This window comes from Lolium perenne, chromosome 5 (genome assembly GCF_019359855.2).
Source record: "Lolium perenne isolate Kyuss_39 chromosome 5, Kyuss_2.0, whole genome shotgun sequence".
Taxonomy (NCBI): Eukaryota; Viridiplantae; Streptophyta; class Magnoliopsida; order Poales; family Poaceae; genus Lolium; species Lolium perenne.
Window position 1 is genome coordinate 207,105,198 of NC_067248.2, and position 17,390 is coordinate 207,122,587.

The 17,390-nt window shown below is 45.7% G+C and overlaps 3 protein-coding genes across 3 annotated transcripts; 2 read left to right on the forward strand and 1 right to left on the reverse strand.

The window, feature by feature from the left end:
• The first annotated feature begins 4,273 nt into the window (after positions 1 to 4,273).
• On the forward strand, positions 4,274 to 6,192 carry LOC127301765 (AAA-ATPase At4g25835-like). The gene has a single exon (XM_051332034.2). It carries the CDS (start codon positions 4,418 to 4,420, stop codon positions 5,972 to 5,974), a length of 1,557 nt encoding a protein of 518 aa, XP_051187994.1. The 5' UTR covers positions 4,274 to 4,417; the 3' UTR covers positions 5,975 to 6,192.
• Positions 6,193 to 6,282: 90 nt separating this feature from the next.
• On the forward strand, positions 6,283 to 7,995 carry LOC127301766 (putative cyclin-dependent kinase F-2). Its single transcript, XM_071820279.1, has one exon. The coding sequence runs from the start codon at positions 6,306 to 6,308 to the stop codon at positions 7,821 to 7,823; it is 1,518 nt and encodes a 505-aa protein (XP_071676380.1). The 5' UTR covers positions 6,283 to 6,305; the 3' UTR covers positions 7,824 to 7,995.
• A 2,753-nt stretch (positions 7,996 to 10,748) lies between these two features.
• LOC127301767 (uncharacterized) lies at positions 10,749 to 11,739 on the reverse strand. The gene is made up of 2 exons (XM_051332035.1): positions 11,603 to 11,739; positions 10,749 to 11,495 (listed from the first exon to the last, which is right to left on the reverse strand). The coding sequence occupies exon 2, from the start codon at positions 11,481 to 11,483 to the stop codon at positions 10,911 to 10,913; it is 573 nt and encodes a 190-aa protein (XP_051187995.1). The 5' UTR covers positions 11,484 to 11,495; positions 11,603 to 11,739; the 3' UTR covers positions 10,749 to 10,910.
• Between the last annotated feature and the right edge of the window lie 5,651 nt (positions 11,740 to 17,390).

Genomic DNA, 17,390 nt, shown 5'->3' on the forward strand with positions numbered 1-17,390 from the left:
AAACTCCAAGTACTTATGATAGGAGCAACTTTAAACTCGCATAGCTGTTGGCAAGAAAGCTATGAGTGTTTTCCTATCAGATCTTCTAAGAGAGGAAGAGATAGATTTTGTTGGCCTGCAGGAAACTATAAAGAAATATTACTCTCCCAGCTTTTTCAGGAGATTTGATCCACACAATTTCATTGAATGGAGATGGATTCCTTCTGTCGGAAGAAGTGGGGGGTTTTGGGTGGCTTTAGGTCATCCAGATTTGTCATCTGTGATACCAGTGTGGGTAGATTTCACATAAAAGTTACTTTGATGGATTCGAAAATACAGTTAAAATGGAACCTGGCTATAGTGTATGGAGATGCTCAGCTGGAAGACAAGGAAGATTTCCTGGCTGAGTTGAGAAATGTCTACAGTGATCAAAGGCTTCCTCTTCTTATTGGATAAGACTTTAATATAATCAGGTTTTCCTCAGAAAAAAATATGAGGAGGAATAGATGGAAAGATATGTTCAATGCCATTATCAATAGTCATGGTCTGAGGGAACTTTATCTATCTGGTGGACAATATACTTGGACAAATAATCAGCAAGATCCCACCCTGGAGAAGTTGGATAGATTTTTGATGAATGATGCACGGGAAAATTTATTTCCCCTCACTACTGTAAACAAACTTGTGAGAGAGATATCTGATCACAATCCTCTTATCCTAGGTACAATGGAGCAAAGATATAGGGTTGTTAGAGACTTTAAATTTGAAAAGGCATGGTTGCAAGAAGAAGATTTCCTTGGCGGAATCTCCAGAGCATGGCTAAAACCTGTGAGGGCTTCTGACAGCCTAGGAAAAATACAAATGAAACTGAAAAATGTCAAGAATGATTTAAAAGGTTGGGTGCAAACTTGAGAGGAAGAGATATCAAGAGGAAAAAAGAGATTTGTAGGGAGCTAGAGGATCTAGAGAGACTGGAAGAAGATCAACCACTGTCTGCAACATAGATAAGAAGAAGGGCCCAGATTCAGAAGGAATTACTGCTCATTATAGATAAAGAAGAAAGTTACTGGCACCAAAGGTCCAGAGAAAAATGGCTTCTGCAGGGTGATAGCAATACTTCTTTCTTTCATAGAATCTCTAATGGCTGCAAAAGAAAAAAAACTATTTTCTCTCTAAAAGATGGAGGAAATGTTATCCAAGGGACACCAGATTTACTTAACCATGCTACTGCATTCTATAAACATCTCTTTGGTCCTGCTACTGATTCTGGGATCAGATTAGACAGTGACATTTGGTCAATAGAGGAAAAGATAGATGATCTGGATAGGGAAGTGATGGATAGGGAGTTCAGTGAAGAAGAAATAAAAAAACACCATAGATCAGATGGAAAACAACAAAGCAGTTGGTCCTGATGGTATTCCTGCTGAATTATACAAGGAATGTTGGGATATCATCGAAGCAGATATGGTAGCAGTTTTAATGATTTTCACAGGCATACAATTGATTTAAAAAGGATTAGTTATGGAATTATTACCTTGGTACCAAAAGGGCCTGAGGCTAACAAGATTTAGAAATATAGACCAATTTGTCTCCTCCGAGTGTTGTTCAAGATTTTCACTAAAGCTCTAACAATCAGGGTTGTTCCTGTTATGAAGAAAATCATTCACCCATGCCAGACTGCTTTTATTTAGGGAAGATACATTACTGATGGAGGTGCTTTGCTCCAAGAAGTCTTGAGAGAGGCAAAGTTCAAAAAACGGCAGGGGGTGTTCTAAAGATTTATTTTGAGAAAGCATATGATAAGGTAAACTGGAATTTCCTATCTGACTGCTGTAGATAGAAGGGATTCAGTGAAAATTGGATGATTTGGATCAAAAAAGTTGTTGCTAATGGGACTCTTAGTGTCAAAGTTAATGATATGGTAGGGGCATATTTTGGTAGTCACAAAGGTGTCAGGCAGGGGGGCACTTTACCCCTTTTCTTTTCAACATGGAAGCCAACAGTCTTGCTAAGATGATCTATGTTGCACAGCAGAATGATTTGTTGGTGGGCCTAGCAGATAATATTGTTCCAAAAGGGATTGCAATGCTTCAGTATGCTGATGATACAATCCTGTTGATCCAAGAAAATTTGGAACAAGCCAGGAACCTTAAACTCCTGTTGTATATATTTGAAGCTATGCCTGGCTTGAAGATAAATTTCGAAAAATGTGAATTGATGATGATCTTGCAAGATGGCAGCAAAATACAGTGCTACTCTTGACCTCTTCAACTGTTAGGGAGGAAATTGGCCAATAAAATATTTAGGCACACCAATTTGTGCAAGGAGACCTAATGTTGCTGAAATGGGCTTCCTGGGTGAAAAAACAAAGAACAAGATGTGTGGTTGGGTGGGGAATAATATGTCCATTGGTGGGAGAATGCTCAAGATTGGTGCATGTTTTTCCAGTACTGGGGTATACCAGATGTCCATGAGACTCCTGCACAAGACTACAATTGAAGAAATGGATAAACCTATCAGATCCTTCTTTTGGGCTGGTAGTGCTTATAAAAAGAAATACCACTTTGTTAAACGGAGATGGATTTGTAAACCAAAGAAAAAAAGGTGGTTTGGACCTGAAAGATCTTACAAAATTTAATGTCAGTCCCATGTGTAAATGGTGGTGGAAAATTGAATCTGGTATAGACCATTGGCAGCATTTCATGAATACAAAATATCTGAAAGATACTTGTATTTTTTATTCAAGGAAGAAACCTGGTGACTCTCCCTCGTGGACAGATATGCAGAAGGTTAAAAATCTTTATCTAAGTGGCAGGAGGATGCAGGTAGGGGATGGAAAAATGACAAGTTTCTGGTATGATGCATGGTGTGGTCTTAACCCTTTAAAAGATACTTTCCTTGATATTTTTTATATCAGCAATGAGCAAAATGTTACTGTAGCTAGTGATGCTGCTCTTGGTTGGAACTTCTCCTTCAGAAGGTACTTATCACCTTATATGACTGTTCAAGTGCATGGGCTGTTGGATATAGTGAGGAAAATTGTGCTGTCACAAGAAAAAGACATACCTTTCTGGAAATGGACAAAGAATGTTATTTTTCTGTTAAATCCATGTACAACCATCTGCAGAAATGTCTGTGGAAAAGCAATATACCTCTGAAAATAAAGATATGGCTGTGGCTTATATGGCACAATGCAATTGCAACAAAGGGCAGTTTGCTGAAGAGAAACTAGGATGGAAGTGCCTCTTGTCAGTTTTGTCACAAAGATGAAACCATATCACATCTTTTCTTTGATTGTGTAGCAGCAAAATTTGTTTGGAGCATAGTTGCCATGGCAATTGGGGCATCTGATAGACACCCAATTTTTCTGGTGGTTTCCTCGTTTAGTTCTAGCTAGTAGAAACTTGCAGATTGCTGGGCTAGCTGCTATATGTTGGGCCATTTGGAAGCCATGAAATAGAGCTTGTTTTGAGAACAAACTCATTAAATCTTCTAATGAACTAATCAGTTTTGCTGTTGTTTTTACTAATTATTGGGCATGTCTGCATAATCCTTCTGGTGCTGCCAGTCTCCTCCGCCTTGCTGCTGGTGCCACTGCTATACCACCACCGTCAGAAAGACAATCTAGAGGGTTTCTTCATTTAACAGATGCTACGATGACTGACCCTGCCGAGGACGACATGGAGACAGACAGTGGAGATGGTGCATAGTTCGCTACACGCCGATGCTGATGTTGGGTCCTTCCCTTCTCTGGATGTTAGGTTTACCTGTTCTGGTGCCCCCTGACAATGTTGGTTGGTTGTTGATATGGTTGTTAGTCTTGTTTTTTCGTTGATAAGTTGGTTAAAAACGGTTGCATGTAATCGCCCTATAAACGGTACCAGTAGGGGGCGATCCCCCCCCCCCCCCCCCCTCCCTCTACTCTTTACTTTCTGCTTTTGTACATCTGAACAAAACTGATGTGTGTTTTCATTATCTCCTGATAATGAAAATCGACCCAGAAAAAAAAATAACATACCTAAACATGATTATGATGATACAATATTAGGAATACACTTCAGTGTTAAATGTGTTATGATTGACACTGTTATGATTGACACTGTTGTGATTGTCAAATAGTTTTCTTATTTATCCCATGATTCATATCTACCTTTTGGTGCATGCATACGTGCTGTCATTCAGGCTAAAAAAACAGTTTTTGTAACAGTGCACGCCTTCTTTTGATCTTTTCCATCCTCCTCCTCTGATCCTCTCTTTATATGTGACGCTCCCTTCACCTGGCCTCATACAACTGCAAGACAAGCCAAAGCCCAGGTTACACTACACTGTTATCCCAAAACCCAAGTTACACTACACTTTTATCACAAAACCCAAGGTAGCAGCAAGCAACTGAGCAGAGCAGGGGCAAAGCTGAGCTGAAAGCTCCATTATCCCAGCAATGGAGTTCTTGTCGCAGATGTGGTCGCTCCTCGGCCTCCTCACCATCCTGCAGAACGTTCTCCCCACGCAGCTCCTCACCCTACTCCACTCCTTATGGCAATCGCTCCAGGACTCGCTCACGCCCTACTCTTACTTCGACGTGCCGGAGTTCCTCGGCTCCGCTGCCGTCGAGCCCAACGCGCTCTACCGCCACGTCCAGCTCTACCTTCACCGCTCCCTGCTCCTGTCCTCCCCTTCGCCTCCCCGCCTCACGCTCTCGCTGCCGCGCTCCGTCACCGGCCATGTCGGCGCGGCAGCCGCGCCGCCGTCAGTGTCGCTCTCCCCGAACCACTCGGTGCCCGACGCCTTCAATGGCCACCGCGCCGTGTGGACGCACCATGCCGACACGCTCCAGGACTCGCTAGAGGAGCGCCGGTCCTTCTCGCTGCGCCTCCCCAAGAGGCACGCCGCGGCGGTGCTCCCGGCGTACCTGGCGCACCTCGCGGCCGCGGCGGACAACCTGGAGCGCTCGTCCCGGGCGCGGAGGCTGCACACGAACGCCGCGTCCCCGCGCGGCTCGGCGTCGTGGTCGTCGGTGCCGTTCTGCCACCCGTCCACATTCGAGACGCTCGCGCTGGACCCGGACCTCAAGGCGCGCCTCCTTGCCGACCTCACGTCGTTCGCCGACGGGAGGGAATTCTACCGCCGGACTGGACGGCCGTGGAAGCGCGGGTACCTCCTCCACGGTCCGCCCGGCTCCGGCAAGTCTTCACTCATCGCCGCAATGGCGAACCACCTCCGGTACGACGTGTTCGACCTCGAGCTCACCCGCGTCACCACCAACGCCGACCTCCGCGCGCTCCTCATCCAGACCACCAACCGCTCGCTCATTGTCATCGAGGACATCGACTGCTCCCTCCACCTCACCGGCGACCGCGGCCTCCCCTCCATGAGACGGCACAAGAGACGCCGCCCCGCAGCAGCCGCCTCCGACGACTCGTCCGACTCGGACGACGCCCGTGACGACGTTCTTGGAACAGACAGCCACCGGGGAAAGGTGACGCTCTCCGGGCTTCTCAACTTCACCGACGGCCTATGGTCGTGCTGCGGCGAGGAGCGCGTCATCGTGTTCACGACGAACCACGTGGACGGCATCGACCCGGCGCTGCTGCGGCCGGGGAGGATGGACGTGCACGTGCGCCTGGGCCCGTGCGGCGCGTACGCCATGCGGGAGCTGGTGGACCGGTACGTGGGCGCCGTCGGCGACCAGGAAATGCTCGACGCGGCGGAGGGCTGCATAAGGGACGGCGCCGAGATGACGCCGGCCGAGGTGGGAGAAGTGCTACTGAGAAACAGAGACGAGCCAGAGACGGCGGTGATGGAGCTGGCATCCGAGCTGAAGGCGAGGGTGAACGCGGCCGACGAGCTCCAGTGGGAGGACTCGGCGGCGGAGCTCTCCGACGAGTCGCCAACGAAGAAAGGGAGGAAAGGGTTCGCCGGGTGGGAGGGCAAGGTTAGAATCTTGGGAAGGCTTAGAAGCCTCACCAAGTCCGAGTCCGGCCGGCGAGGCGTGTAGCTTTACTTGCATTGCATTCTAGGAAACGTCTTGGTCAGATGATAGTTGAAAATCGAGTGCATCTTCATCACAAGTTTAATGTATCGGTTTGATGTTTCCTTGTAACTATGATCGTTTTAGTGTTGCTGCTTGAGTGACGGCATCGCGTCATGGCCGAATAATATTCGGACCCGGCGGGACTTTACGCCTTTCCGAGTAAGAACTGGACTACAATCCAAAGTATACTTGAACCTCTCAAATAAGTTCCTTCTCCGTATATATACACTCACTTATGACTTACCTCTATCACCGCTCAAATTAGTTCCTTCAAATTCCTCCGCTGTATCAATCTATGGCCACCAGCACCACAGCAGCTGACGCCGGTTGCACCATGACCGACGACGAGCACGCGGCCGGGGCATGTACAGGACTGGACTCCAGCAGGGTTCGTCATTTCCAAAACTTCCCAATTCTATGGATTTTCGTCCAGCTATCACTCGCAATACTGTTGCTCTTCAGAAACATGTGGTTTCGGTTGGCAGCACGGCTGAAGCAGCTGCTTCCATCCGCCGGCGCCGCCAGGGGTACACCGACCCTCACGGCCTCCCGAATCGCCGACATCGTTGCCACGATCGACGAGCACACCATCGCGGGAACAATGACCGGCAAGCAAGTCGCCGCGTTCTGCGCCATGATCAACGCCCACTGCCATGATGACACCAAAACGCTTCGCGAGGGCGTGGGCAGCACCCGCGACTACAGGCTGATGCGCAGGCTCGGCAAGGGCAGCTGCGGCCGCGTCGTCATGGCGCAGCACCGTGGCACCGGCCAGACCGTCGCCGTCAAGAGCATCCACGCCCGCCGCGGGAAGAGGCGCCCCGACATCGGCGAGCTCCTGGCGGAGGCATGCTTCCTAGCGGCATGCCGCGGGCACCCCTGCCTCGTCGGCCTCCATGGCATCGTGCGAGACCCAGGCGGCTCAAGGGAGTACTGCCTCGTCATGGACTACGTCGGGCCGAGCCTGAACGATGCTCTCGACCGGCGCGTGGAGGAGCACGGCCATGGATTCCCCGAGGACTACGTGCGCCGTGTCATGAGGCAGCTGCTGACAGGTGCCGCCACGATGCATCGGCGCGGCATCATTCACAGGGACATCAAGCCTGAAAACATACTCGTCGACCACAAGGACAACAACATCGTCAAGCTCTGCGACTATGGCTCTGCGATGCCCATCGCCAAGGCGGAGCCCCCGTACGTGCAGGTAGGAACGGTCCCGTACATGGCGCCGGAGATGCTGCTGGAGAAGCCGGACTACGATGAGCGCGTCGACCTGTGGTCGCTCGGGTGTGTAATGGCAGAGCTGCTCTCTGGCCAGGTGTCGTTCCACTCTAGGAAGACAGCTAACGCTCTCGAGAAGATATTCGACGTGCTCGGTGCCCCGGGCGAGAGAACATGGCAGGGCTTCAAATCCACGCTCCTAGCCGAAGAGGTGCAGCAATGGCGAGCACAGCAACAAGAAGTGCAGCGCCCAGACCAGTTGCGAGAGCTGTTCCCGGAGGAGATGCTGTCTTCGGAAGGGTTCCATGTCCTGAAGGGCCTCCTTACTTGCAACCCCACCAAGAGGCTGACCGCAGCCGGGGCACTCCAGTGTCCCTGGTTCAAAGTCGACGCTTCTCAAACTGATGATGCTTCAGGTTTCAGTTCCGGTGGCACGGGCCTTGGCCAGGCACACAGCATTGTCACTAGCTGGGTGATGATCAGCGCTTGGGCAAGGTTCTTCAGGCAGGTAGCCTTGTCAGTAGTTCGGTTTCCCGTTGGTGCGTCGGCATGGCTCACGAACAAGGCATTGTTCAAGCACATTGTCTTGTGAACTGGTGATCAGCACGCAACTTATACTACATGTTCTGTACTCGTGGCCACGTAGCAATCAATCTGCATAAAGAGGAAAACAATGTTTACATGAATTTGCCACACAAGAAAAACACAAAACTGTCAAAACCTGGTTCAAGAACAAACAGAAATGCATAACTTGATTATTAGCATAGCCATTTTGTAATGATGGAACAACCAAGACAGTATCACCAATCAGTTCACATCCAATCGGAAAAAGTTATGTGTGCTTCTATCCTCCAACATAGGAATTCTGACACCTTTCTTAGTGATGACAGTATTTGTGGTTCTATGATCAAACATGAAATCCTCACAGACATAGTTGGTGCAAAAACATCGCCCTTCTTATTAGGAAGAAACCAGATCTGCCACGTGATTCACTGTGGATCTATAGTTTGCTCTATTAATACCAACTAATAATGGCATGTATGATTCTTAACTGTTTCTACAAGTGATTCTTGATTTCCCATCCACCCTCTCAATCCAGTTACATTGCAAATCAATAGTATGAACTCATTGAGTAAAGTATTATAAAGTTTATGTGATATTTGAGGATCTATACATCTGAAACAAACAAATTATGGGGATATGTTAGTATCAACAGAAAGTAGAAACCGACAAAATCTTCTCTAAACCCTTGAAGCTATCACTGTGAGAATGAACGGCCATATGACCAGCCCACCTTTTATGGTTTAATCTCTCCTTTAGCACAGGGTTGATCAAATGATCAACACAAGAACACCATGCCAGTTCCCAGTTCCATGTCATACATCACCGATTTCTCAAAAGGGTTTAAGCTTCAACCTGTTGTTACATGCAGTTTCACATCTTCAATTTGTTATACCTGCTTTACCAGTTTAAATTTTGTCCTTCAGTGTAATACGGAGTATAATATTGTTAACAATTATCACTGCAGGATAAATAACAGAGAGACATCTAAAGGTCAAAATACCAAAGTAGATGTTTTCGCGGAAAAAACTTTAGGGTAGATTAACAGGGGAAAACCGACATATGAACTTCTAACAACTGAGTATGCTACACATAGAAATTAAAACCTTCTTTCACAGTGCAAAGATTCAGTATGCAAGGCTGCAGAATACTTGTTTCCACAACCAGATGTAATATTCAGAGAACAAAAGACAGCACTGCCATAAAAGGATTTGCTTACAATCGAAGGCAACAGCCGCATCGTACACTGCTTGTCTCCTGTGGTTCTGATCCTAGTTATCTGCAGTATGAAACACTCAGAAAGAAATTTTGAAAAAAGAATAGCCATAAATAGACAGTTGGCCAATCTAGTAAGCTGATAATATCCCCATTCTTAACCATATTTGAGCTGAAACTAACTAGCCTGTATTTCAATCTGAATGAGAACACACTGTAGTACAAAACAAAACATTTGCGGCTCATAATCAACTAGGCAGAAAGCTAACATCAAAGCATAATGAACCGGAAAACACATAACTGTCAAAACCTAGTGCAAGAACAAACGGAAGCACATAACTAGACTATTAAGATAGCGAATGTACTATTCCCTAATTCTACAGGAGCGAATTGTACCATGTCTAAACAATTGCTTCGACAGAAGTGTCAAAGCAACCAGACGGAATCAACAACCAAGAAAGTGTCACCAATCAGTTCACATCCAATCTGAAAAATGTTATGCGTGGTTCTATGCTCCAACATATGAATTCTGACAGCTTTATTACTGATGACAGTGTTTGTGATTGTATGATCGAATATAGGAATTCTGACTGTCTTACCTGGTGTAAAAATATAACCCTTCTTATTGGGAAGAAACACATGACTACCGAATAACTGTGGATCCGTAATTTGCTCTATTGATACCAATCCTAATAATGTGAATTCTTAGCTGTTTCTACAAGTGATGTTGTTGATTTCCCATCCACCCTCTCAATCTGCTATTGAAGAACTCCAGCTCCATTGCAAACTAATTGTTATAATATTATTAGGTTTTTGTGATATTTGATCAAAGTGGTCTATACATTTGAAACAACAAATTATAGGGATATGTTGGTATCAATAGAATGTAGAAACTGACAAAATATTCTCTAAACCGTATCACTATGAGAATGAATGGCCATATGATGAATTCACAAACCAACCTTCTATGGTTTAATTCCCTCTTTTTGCTAGCACAGGTTAATGAACACAAGAACATCAGACCAGTTCCCAGTTCCATGTCATACATCACTAATTTCTAAAAGGGTTTCAACTTCAACCAGTTGTTGAATACTGTTTCACATCTTCAATTACCAATTTGATTTTTTTCTCTTTTGGTATAATATAACATTTTTTAGGGAAGTAATATAACATTTTTAACAATTCATACCGCCACAGTACAAAGAGACATCTACAGGTCAAAACACCAACTTAAATGTTTTCTCCAAAAGGAACTCCAAAGTAGATAAACAAGGAACCACCTACATATGAACTCTTAAGAACGGAGTATACTACAGATAAAAACAAAAAAATTCTTTGACAGTGCAAATGAAAGATTCAGTACACAAGGCTGCAGAATATTTGCTTCCACAACCAGGTGCAATATTCAGAGGACAGAAGACAACATTGTCATCAAAGGATTGGCTTACTATCGAGGGCAGCAGCCGCATCATAGCCTGATTGTCTCCATCTGTTCTGTTCTAGACATCTGCAGTATGAAAACACTCAGAAATAATTAGGAAAAAGAACACCCACAAATAGACAAGCCAATGTGGTAAGCAGATAGTATCCCCATTCTTAGACACATTTGAGCTGAAATTAGCTAGCTTGTATTCAAATCTGAATGAGAACACACTATAGTACATAACATTTGTGCCTCGTAATCAACTAGGCCAGAAAACTAACATCAAAGCAGAATGATGCACGTTGCAGGTTTCAGCAAAAAATAAAGAACATGATTCAGGTATGAATTCATCCAAGGCTTCAATTATTTACCCTGTCCGGTAACATTCAAGTTCAAACAGATGTCGGTATTCTAAGAACAGAGGATCAAAATTAGAATCAACGCTCCTTTCTTTATCGGCTCTCCCCCAATTCTCAACTCTCAGGAAATGCCACCAGACTCGGGAGGGGGAGCTGAAGAATCCGAAGGCTTGGACATCATGACCTGGTGCCTGTGCATCCGCCACCAGTTCTCCCTGGCCTCGTCGACGGTCCGGAAGGTCCAGATGTGCGGCTTGGCCTTCTCCCGCGCGACGAGGATCTCCTCCACCTCCGCCTTGCGCTTCGTCTTGAGCGAGAGGCAGTCGACGAGATCCCCCCACTTGCCGAAGCAGTTGTCGAAGTCGCCGTAGCGGTAGTAGTACTGCATCTGGTGGAACGGCGAGTAGCAGAACCACAGCGCGTCGAAGCACTTTATGCAGTCCAGACGCGGCGGCGGCGGGCCTACGCCGGCCCCGGCGCTGGTCGTCGGGGGCTTCTCTACGGGCTCCGCACCTGTAACTCCGCCACCGGCGCCGGTCGTCTCGGGCTTCTCTACGGGCTCTTTACTAATCACCCCGTCGCCGGCGGTGGCGTTGACCGTCTCGAGCTTCTCTACGGGCTCCATACTCGTAACCCCGCCGCCGCCGTCGCCGGCGCCGGCGCTGGTCGTCTCGGGCTTCTCCCCGGGATCCATACCTGTGAACGCCTACAAGAACGGGGTTTGCATGTGAGATCTATGCTCGTTGCTAGGATCATCACGAGAAAACAACAATGGAAAACCGAATCGTAACAAACGGAACTAGCTCTTCACACCTCTGTCGCCGCCGTTGGCTCGTTTGCCGCGGCGGCTTGCGGCAGAAGAGGATGAACTGCTGGACTGGACAAAGCCTAATTTCCATGAGAGATCAGATCGCAGAAGAAGAAATGGATTATGGAGGCCTTTGCAAGGGGCCAAGGGCCCAACCATTTAGAAGTGTTTCACGAAAGCCCACGAGCTCCCTTTTCAGGTTCATACACGGCTGCTCCCTTGTAAAACAACAAAATACTTAGAACACCATACTGTATTGGTTAAAAAAACAAAATACTGCGTCGTATTTGACAAGCTTTTCAACAACAACAAAAACGATTTGACAAAATGATGCATTATATTGGTTAAAATTTGACATGAATAATGCATTTTGCATTTTGTACCGTTGACACGTGACCTCAGAAGCGCACATGTCATGACACGACGTTGTGTTACCTTTTCGGATTTGTCAAAAAGAACAATCAAAAATGGAGCCGCTCAAAAAATCCATTCAAAATGTTTACCACTCCAATCTTGAAAAACAAAAGTGTGTCATTCTGCCAATTCTTCTTCTTCAGGGCAATGAAAGTATTTCAGTTGCATCAAACTTCAACTCTCGGCTGAATTTCAAAAGGAAGAACTTTCAACCGGGAAAACAAAACCTCAAAATTGCAACTTAACTTTTTTTTATCGCTGGAAGAGCACATTCAATCATACAAGGGCAACTGATCACATCAACGACACCAAGATTTTTTTAACGAGGTTCAACGAACTTACCTGCTCTCTGGGACATGCTTAACGGATCCACATGTTTTAATCAACATAGTACATTCGATGACAACCACGCCGAAGCCAATGGACGCATCTTGCTCACCATGGCATATTAGACCCGCCGCCCTAGAGTCGGATCGGTTAAAGAAGAATAAGATGAAGCACGAAAAACACGAGGGGTGAAGAACATACTTGTAGAACAGGGCACGCTGGTGGAAGACTTCGGCGCCGGCGCGCCATGAGCATATGGGGCTTTACCGGGCAAGGTCAACCTACAAATCTTGGTGTTACACACAACTAGGAGAGGGATGGGGATGGGATCTATGGCTCGTACTGGATACAGTTGAGTGTTGCGAGACCTAGATTTCGCTGAGAGGGGAATTAATGTTGCGAGATCTAGGTTAGATAGTGGAGAGGGGAGTGCGGCTGCATGGTTAGATAGCAAGTGTTCCCTATATTATATAGGGGTATTGCGACATCTATGGTTATCTTCATGGGCCCTTGACTTTGTGAGGAACAACTTCGGCCTCGCTTGCTCAAAGGCCACCTAGGCTATGGCTAAAATTTGGCGGGCCACAACAGTCAGTCAGATGCGGTTAACCATTCGTGCCTAATTAAAACAAGAAAAAATTGCAAAAAACCCCCATTCACACATATTATACACATAAATACAAAATTATATATCAGTGCCACCATTAATTTGCATTGAGGTTGCTACACATGTGCAACATCATTACAACGCCACAACAAATTCACCATCTGTTCACCGATCCTATACGCAATGTCATCGTCGTAGTCCCCACACTTCCTCTTCAATAGGAGTTTCTCCAGATCAATTGTGAGTCAGATTCCAATCGTGTCCAAGTCAACACGATCCTGCAGGGTCACACACCTGAGAGCGGGAGCGAGTCGGATACGATACGACTAAGAAGTGAGTCGACTCGGTTGGACCCGAGCCAAACATGGACCAAGTCAGTGAGTTGGACTCTGTCAACACCCGGATTTTTAAGTCCAGATGCCTACTATGCCATACATCGCAATCCCAGGAATACTGTTGTTGCGAGATATAATAGTTGAATATCATAGAGTCATCATTTATTACAACACATAATCGTCTTACAAAGGTAGATCACATGATCCAATATTACAATAGTAGTCGATCTATTGATCAACGGACATCACAAATAGCGAAAGCGAAGTAGTAGTGGCTATCTAATCCACAGGCCAACGCTTGACGTCGGGAGCAGTCCTAGTTGTCGTAGACGTCCTGTTGTCCATCTTCCTCGTACTGCTGTTCTCCTTCAAAGTCTGGCCATTTGAATAGCCAGGGACAAAGCCATGAGTACTTTTAAAGTACTCGCAAACTAATACTAGTGTAAGCACTATCAATTTTAGTAAGGGGGTGCTAAGCTCTAAGTTTATTCGCATAAAGCCAATTTTAGTTCACAAACATTTAGTAAAAGCCTCTTCATTTGCTAACTAACTCAAGTGGGAACATTAGTGTCATTCCCACAACTCGGTTGTGATTCAATTCAGATTCACCATTCACCTTTCAAGTTCAAGTCACAAATCATATGTCACATTTTTGAAAATGGTCTGATGACGGGACAGTATGGCCTTTCCAACCGTCCATAACCGTGGACGCGGCTATTCGAATAGTTCTACACTCTGTAGAGGTCGTACACTTGTGCCACAATATTTGCAATAATCCGTCAGGGTGAACTGGCCCTGATTTACCACACTCCGTGTGCGGACTACCAACCATAACCTTTCACTTACATACTCTAGTATAGGCACCTCTCCCCATGAGCTTGGCCTCCCAGTGAAGACAAACGGTCAGCCTGGGAACTGCACAGGGCTTGGGCCGGACATTCACCTCATTTCACGTCATATCACATCACTTCTTTTGTTGTAGAGGCAGCTTTCGGCATAACCCCGATGACGCTTGTTCAGAGGGAACCCATACTAAAACACATAAATTTCTAGTTAAGCCCTTACCCATGTTGGGTATTGTGGGGGTACTTTCAAATTGGAATGGTATCGCATCCGAACCCAACCATCCATTTTCGTAAAATTCACCAAGTCCTTCACAAGTAATATTCACCTTCAAAATCTTTCAATAGAATGAATCATCATTCCAAGGTTTTCAAAGTCATTTCATTTCACATGTTCCCATCTAGAGTAGTCAATTTTATTTGTTAGCACTAGCAACTAGTCATGAGGGGTGCTAACTAGCTTGTCTTGCTCTAGGCTAACTTTGATGCTCTTGTTCTACTCTATATCTAAACCAAGTGAATCATGAATCAAAAAGTAAACTTTGATAAACCAAAGTCAAAAACTTGTAAGGTAAAAACTTGGGATAGGATCATTAAGCATAAATTAAATGGGGATGAGGCCTTGCTCTTGTAGAGCTTTGCCTTAGGGTAGCTTGCAAGAATATTAGCTTGCATTGGTAATAGCTTGCAAGAATATTAGCTTGCCTTGGTTGGTGAGGTGATCAAAGTTCTCTTCTCCTTCCTCTTGGTAGAATACCTCCTCTTCTTGATAGTCTCCGGTACTAGCATCTAAAAATGAATACGAGGATACAATCACCAAACAATACTTAAGTACTCTTAATTAGCCTTAATGGCTCACTCAAATTATCTAGCATCACTACTTAACATTTATCAACAATTAGGCTAGGGTTTCCTTACTTAGTATTAGGAAAATAATTTCCTCTCATTGAAAAGTGAATTAGGTTTTCTATTTAGTTCTTTGGAGAAATAAATTCCTCTCATTGAATCTTGTTAAGATTTAATCTCCTCAATTCATAAAGGTGAGATCATTGATACGTCCAAAACGTATCTACTTTCCCGAACACTTTTGCTATTGTTTTGCCTCTAATTTGTGTATTTTGGATGCAACTAACACGGACTAACGCTGTTTTCAGCAGAACTGTTCTGGTGTCTCGTTTTTGTGCAGAAATCCAACTTTCGGGAAAATCCTCGGAATTTATGCAGAAGGCCCTATTTTCCCAGAGAACTGACGGAGCCAGAAGGACAAACCAGGTGGAGGCCCGAGGGCCCCACACCATAGGGCGGCGAGGCCCAGGGGGGGCCCGCGCGGCCTGATGCGTGTGGTTGACACGTCCGTTGGGAACCCCAAGAGGAAGGTGTGATGCGCACAGCGGCAAGTTTCCCTCAGTAAGAAACCAAGGTTTAATCGAACCAGTAGGAGTCAAGAAGCACGTTGAAGGTTGATGGCGGCGGGATGTAGTGCGGCGCAACACCAGAGATTCCGGCGCCAACGTGGAACCTGCACAACACAACCAAAGTACTTTGCCCCAACGAAGCAGTTGAGGTTGTCAATCTCACCGGCTTGTTGTAACAAAGGATTAACCGTATTGTGTGGAAGATGATTGTTTGCGAGAAAACGATAGAACAAGTATTGCGAGATTGTATTTCAGTATAGAGAATTGGACCGGGGTCCACAGTTCACTAGAGGTGTCTCTCCCATAAGATAAACAGCATGTTGGGTGAACAAATTACAGTTGGGCAATTGACAAATAAAGAGGGCATGACCATGCACATACATATTATGATGAGTATAGTGAGATTTAATTGGGCATTACGACAAAGTACATAGACCGCCATCCAACTGCATCTATGCCTAAAAAGTCCACCTTCAGGTTATCATCCGAACCCCCTCCAGTATTAAGTTGCTAACAACAGACAATTGCATTAAGTATTGTGCGTAATGTAACTAGTAACTACATCCTTGAACATAGCACTAATGTTTTATCCCTAGTGGCAACAGCACATCCACAACCTTAGAACTTTCTGTCACTGTCCCAGATATCAATGGAGGCATGAACCCACTATCGAGCATAAATACTCCCTCTTGGAGTTACAAGCATCTACTTGGCCAGAGCATCTACTAGTAACGGAGAGCATGCAAGATCATAAACAACACATAGACATAACTTTGATAATCAACATAACAAGTATTCTCTATTCATCGGATCCCAACAAACGCAACATATAGAATTACAGATAGATGATCTTGATCATGTTAGGCAGCTCACAAGATCCGACAATGAAGCACAATGGGGAGAAGACAACCATCTAGCTACTGCTATGGACCCATAGTCCAGGGGTAGACTACTCACTCATCACTCCGGAGGCGACCATGGCGGCGTAGAGTCCTCCGGGAGATGATTCCCCTCTCCGGCAGGGTGCCGGAGGCGATCTCCTGAATCCCCCGAGATGGGATTGGCGGCGGCGTCTCTGGAAGGTTTTCCGTATCGTGGCTCTCGGTACAGGGGGTTTCGCAACGGAGGCTTTAAGTAGGCGGAAGGGCAGGTCAGGAGGCGGCACGAGGGCCCCACACCACAGGGCCGCGCGGCCAAGGGGGGGCCGCGCCGCCCTAGGGTCTGGGCACCTCGTGGCCCCACTTCGTCTCCTCTTCGGACTTATGGAAGCTTCATGGCAAAATAGGACCCTGGGCGTTGATTTCGTCCAATTCCGAGAATATTTCGTTACTAGGATTTACGAAACCAAAAACAGCAGAAACAAAGCGGCACTTCGGCATCTTGTTAATAGGTTAGTTCCAGAAAATGCATGAATATGACATAAAGTGTGCATAAAACATGTAGATAACATCAATAATGTGGCATGGAACATAAGAAATTATCGATACGTCGGAGACGTATCAGCATCCCCAAGCTTAGTTCTGCTCGTCCCGAGCAGGTAAAACGATAACACAGATAATTTCTGGAGTGACATGCCATCATAACCTTGATCATACTATTTGTAAAGCATATGTAGTGAATGCAGCGATCAAAACAATGTATATGACATGAGTAAACAAGTGAATCATATAGCAAAGACTTTTCATGAATAGCACTTCAAGACAAGCATCAATAAGTCTCGCATAAGAGTTAACTCATAAAGCAATAATTCAAAGTAAAGGCATTGAAGCAACACAAAGGAAGATTAAGTTTCAGCGGTTGCTTTCAACTTGTAACATGTATATCTCATGGATATTGTCAACATAGAGTAATAT

What these genes read in the sequence shown, in the direction of transcription:
- LOC127301765 (XM_051332034.2), top strand. Translation starts at nt 4,418, where the DNA reads ATGGAGTTCTTGTCGCAGATGTGGTCGCTCCTCGGCCTCCTCACCATC.
- LOC127301766 (XM_071820279.1), top strand. Translation starts at nt 6,306, where the DNA reads ATGGCCACCAGCACCACAGCAGCTGACGCCGGTTGCACCATGACCGAC.
- LOC127301767 (XM_051332035.1), bottom strand. Translation starts at nt 11,483, where the DNA reads ATGGATCCCGGGGAGAAGCCCGAGACGACCAGCGCCGGCGCCGGCGAC.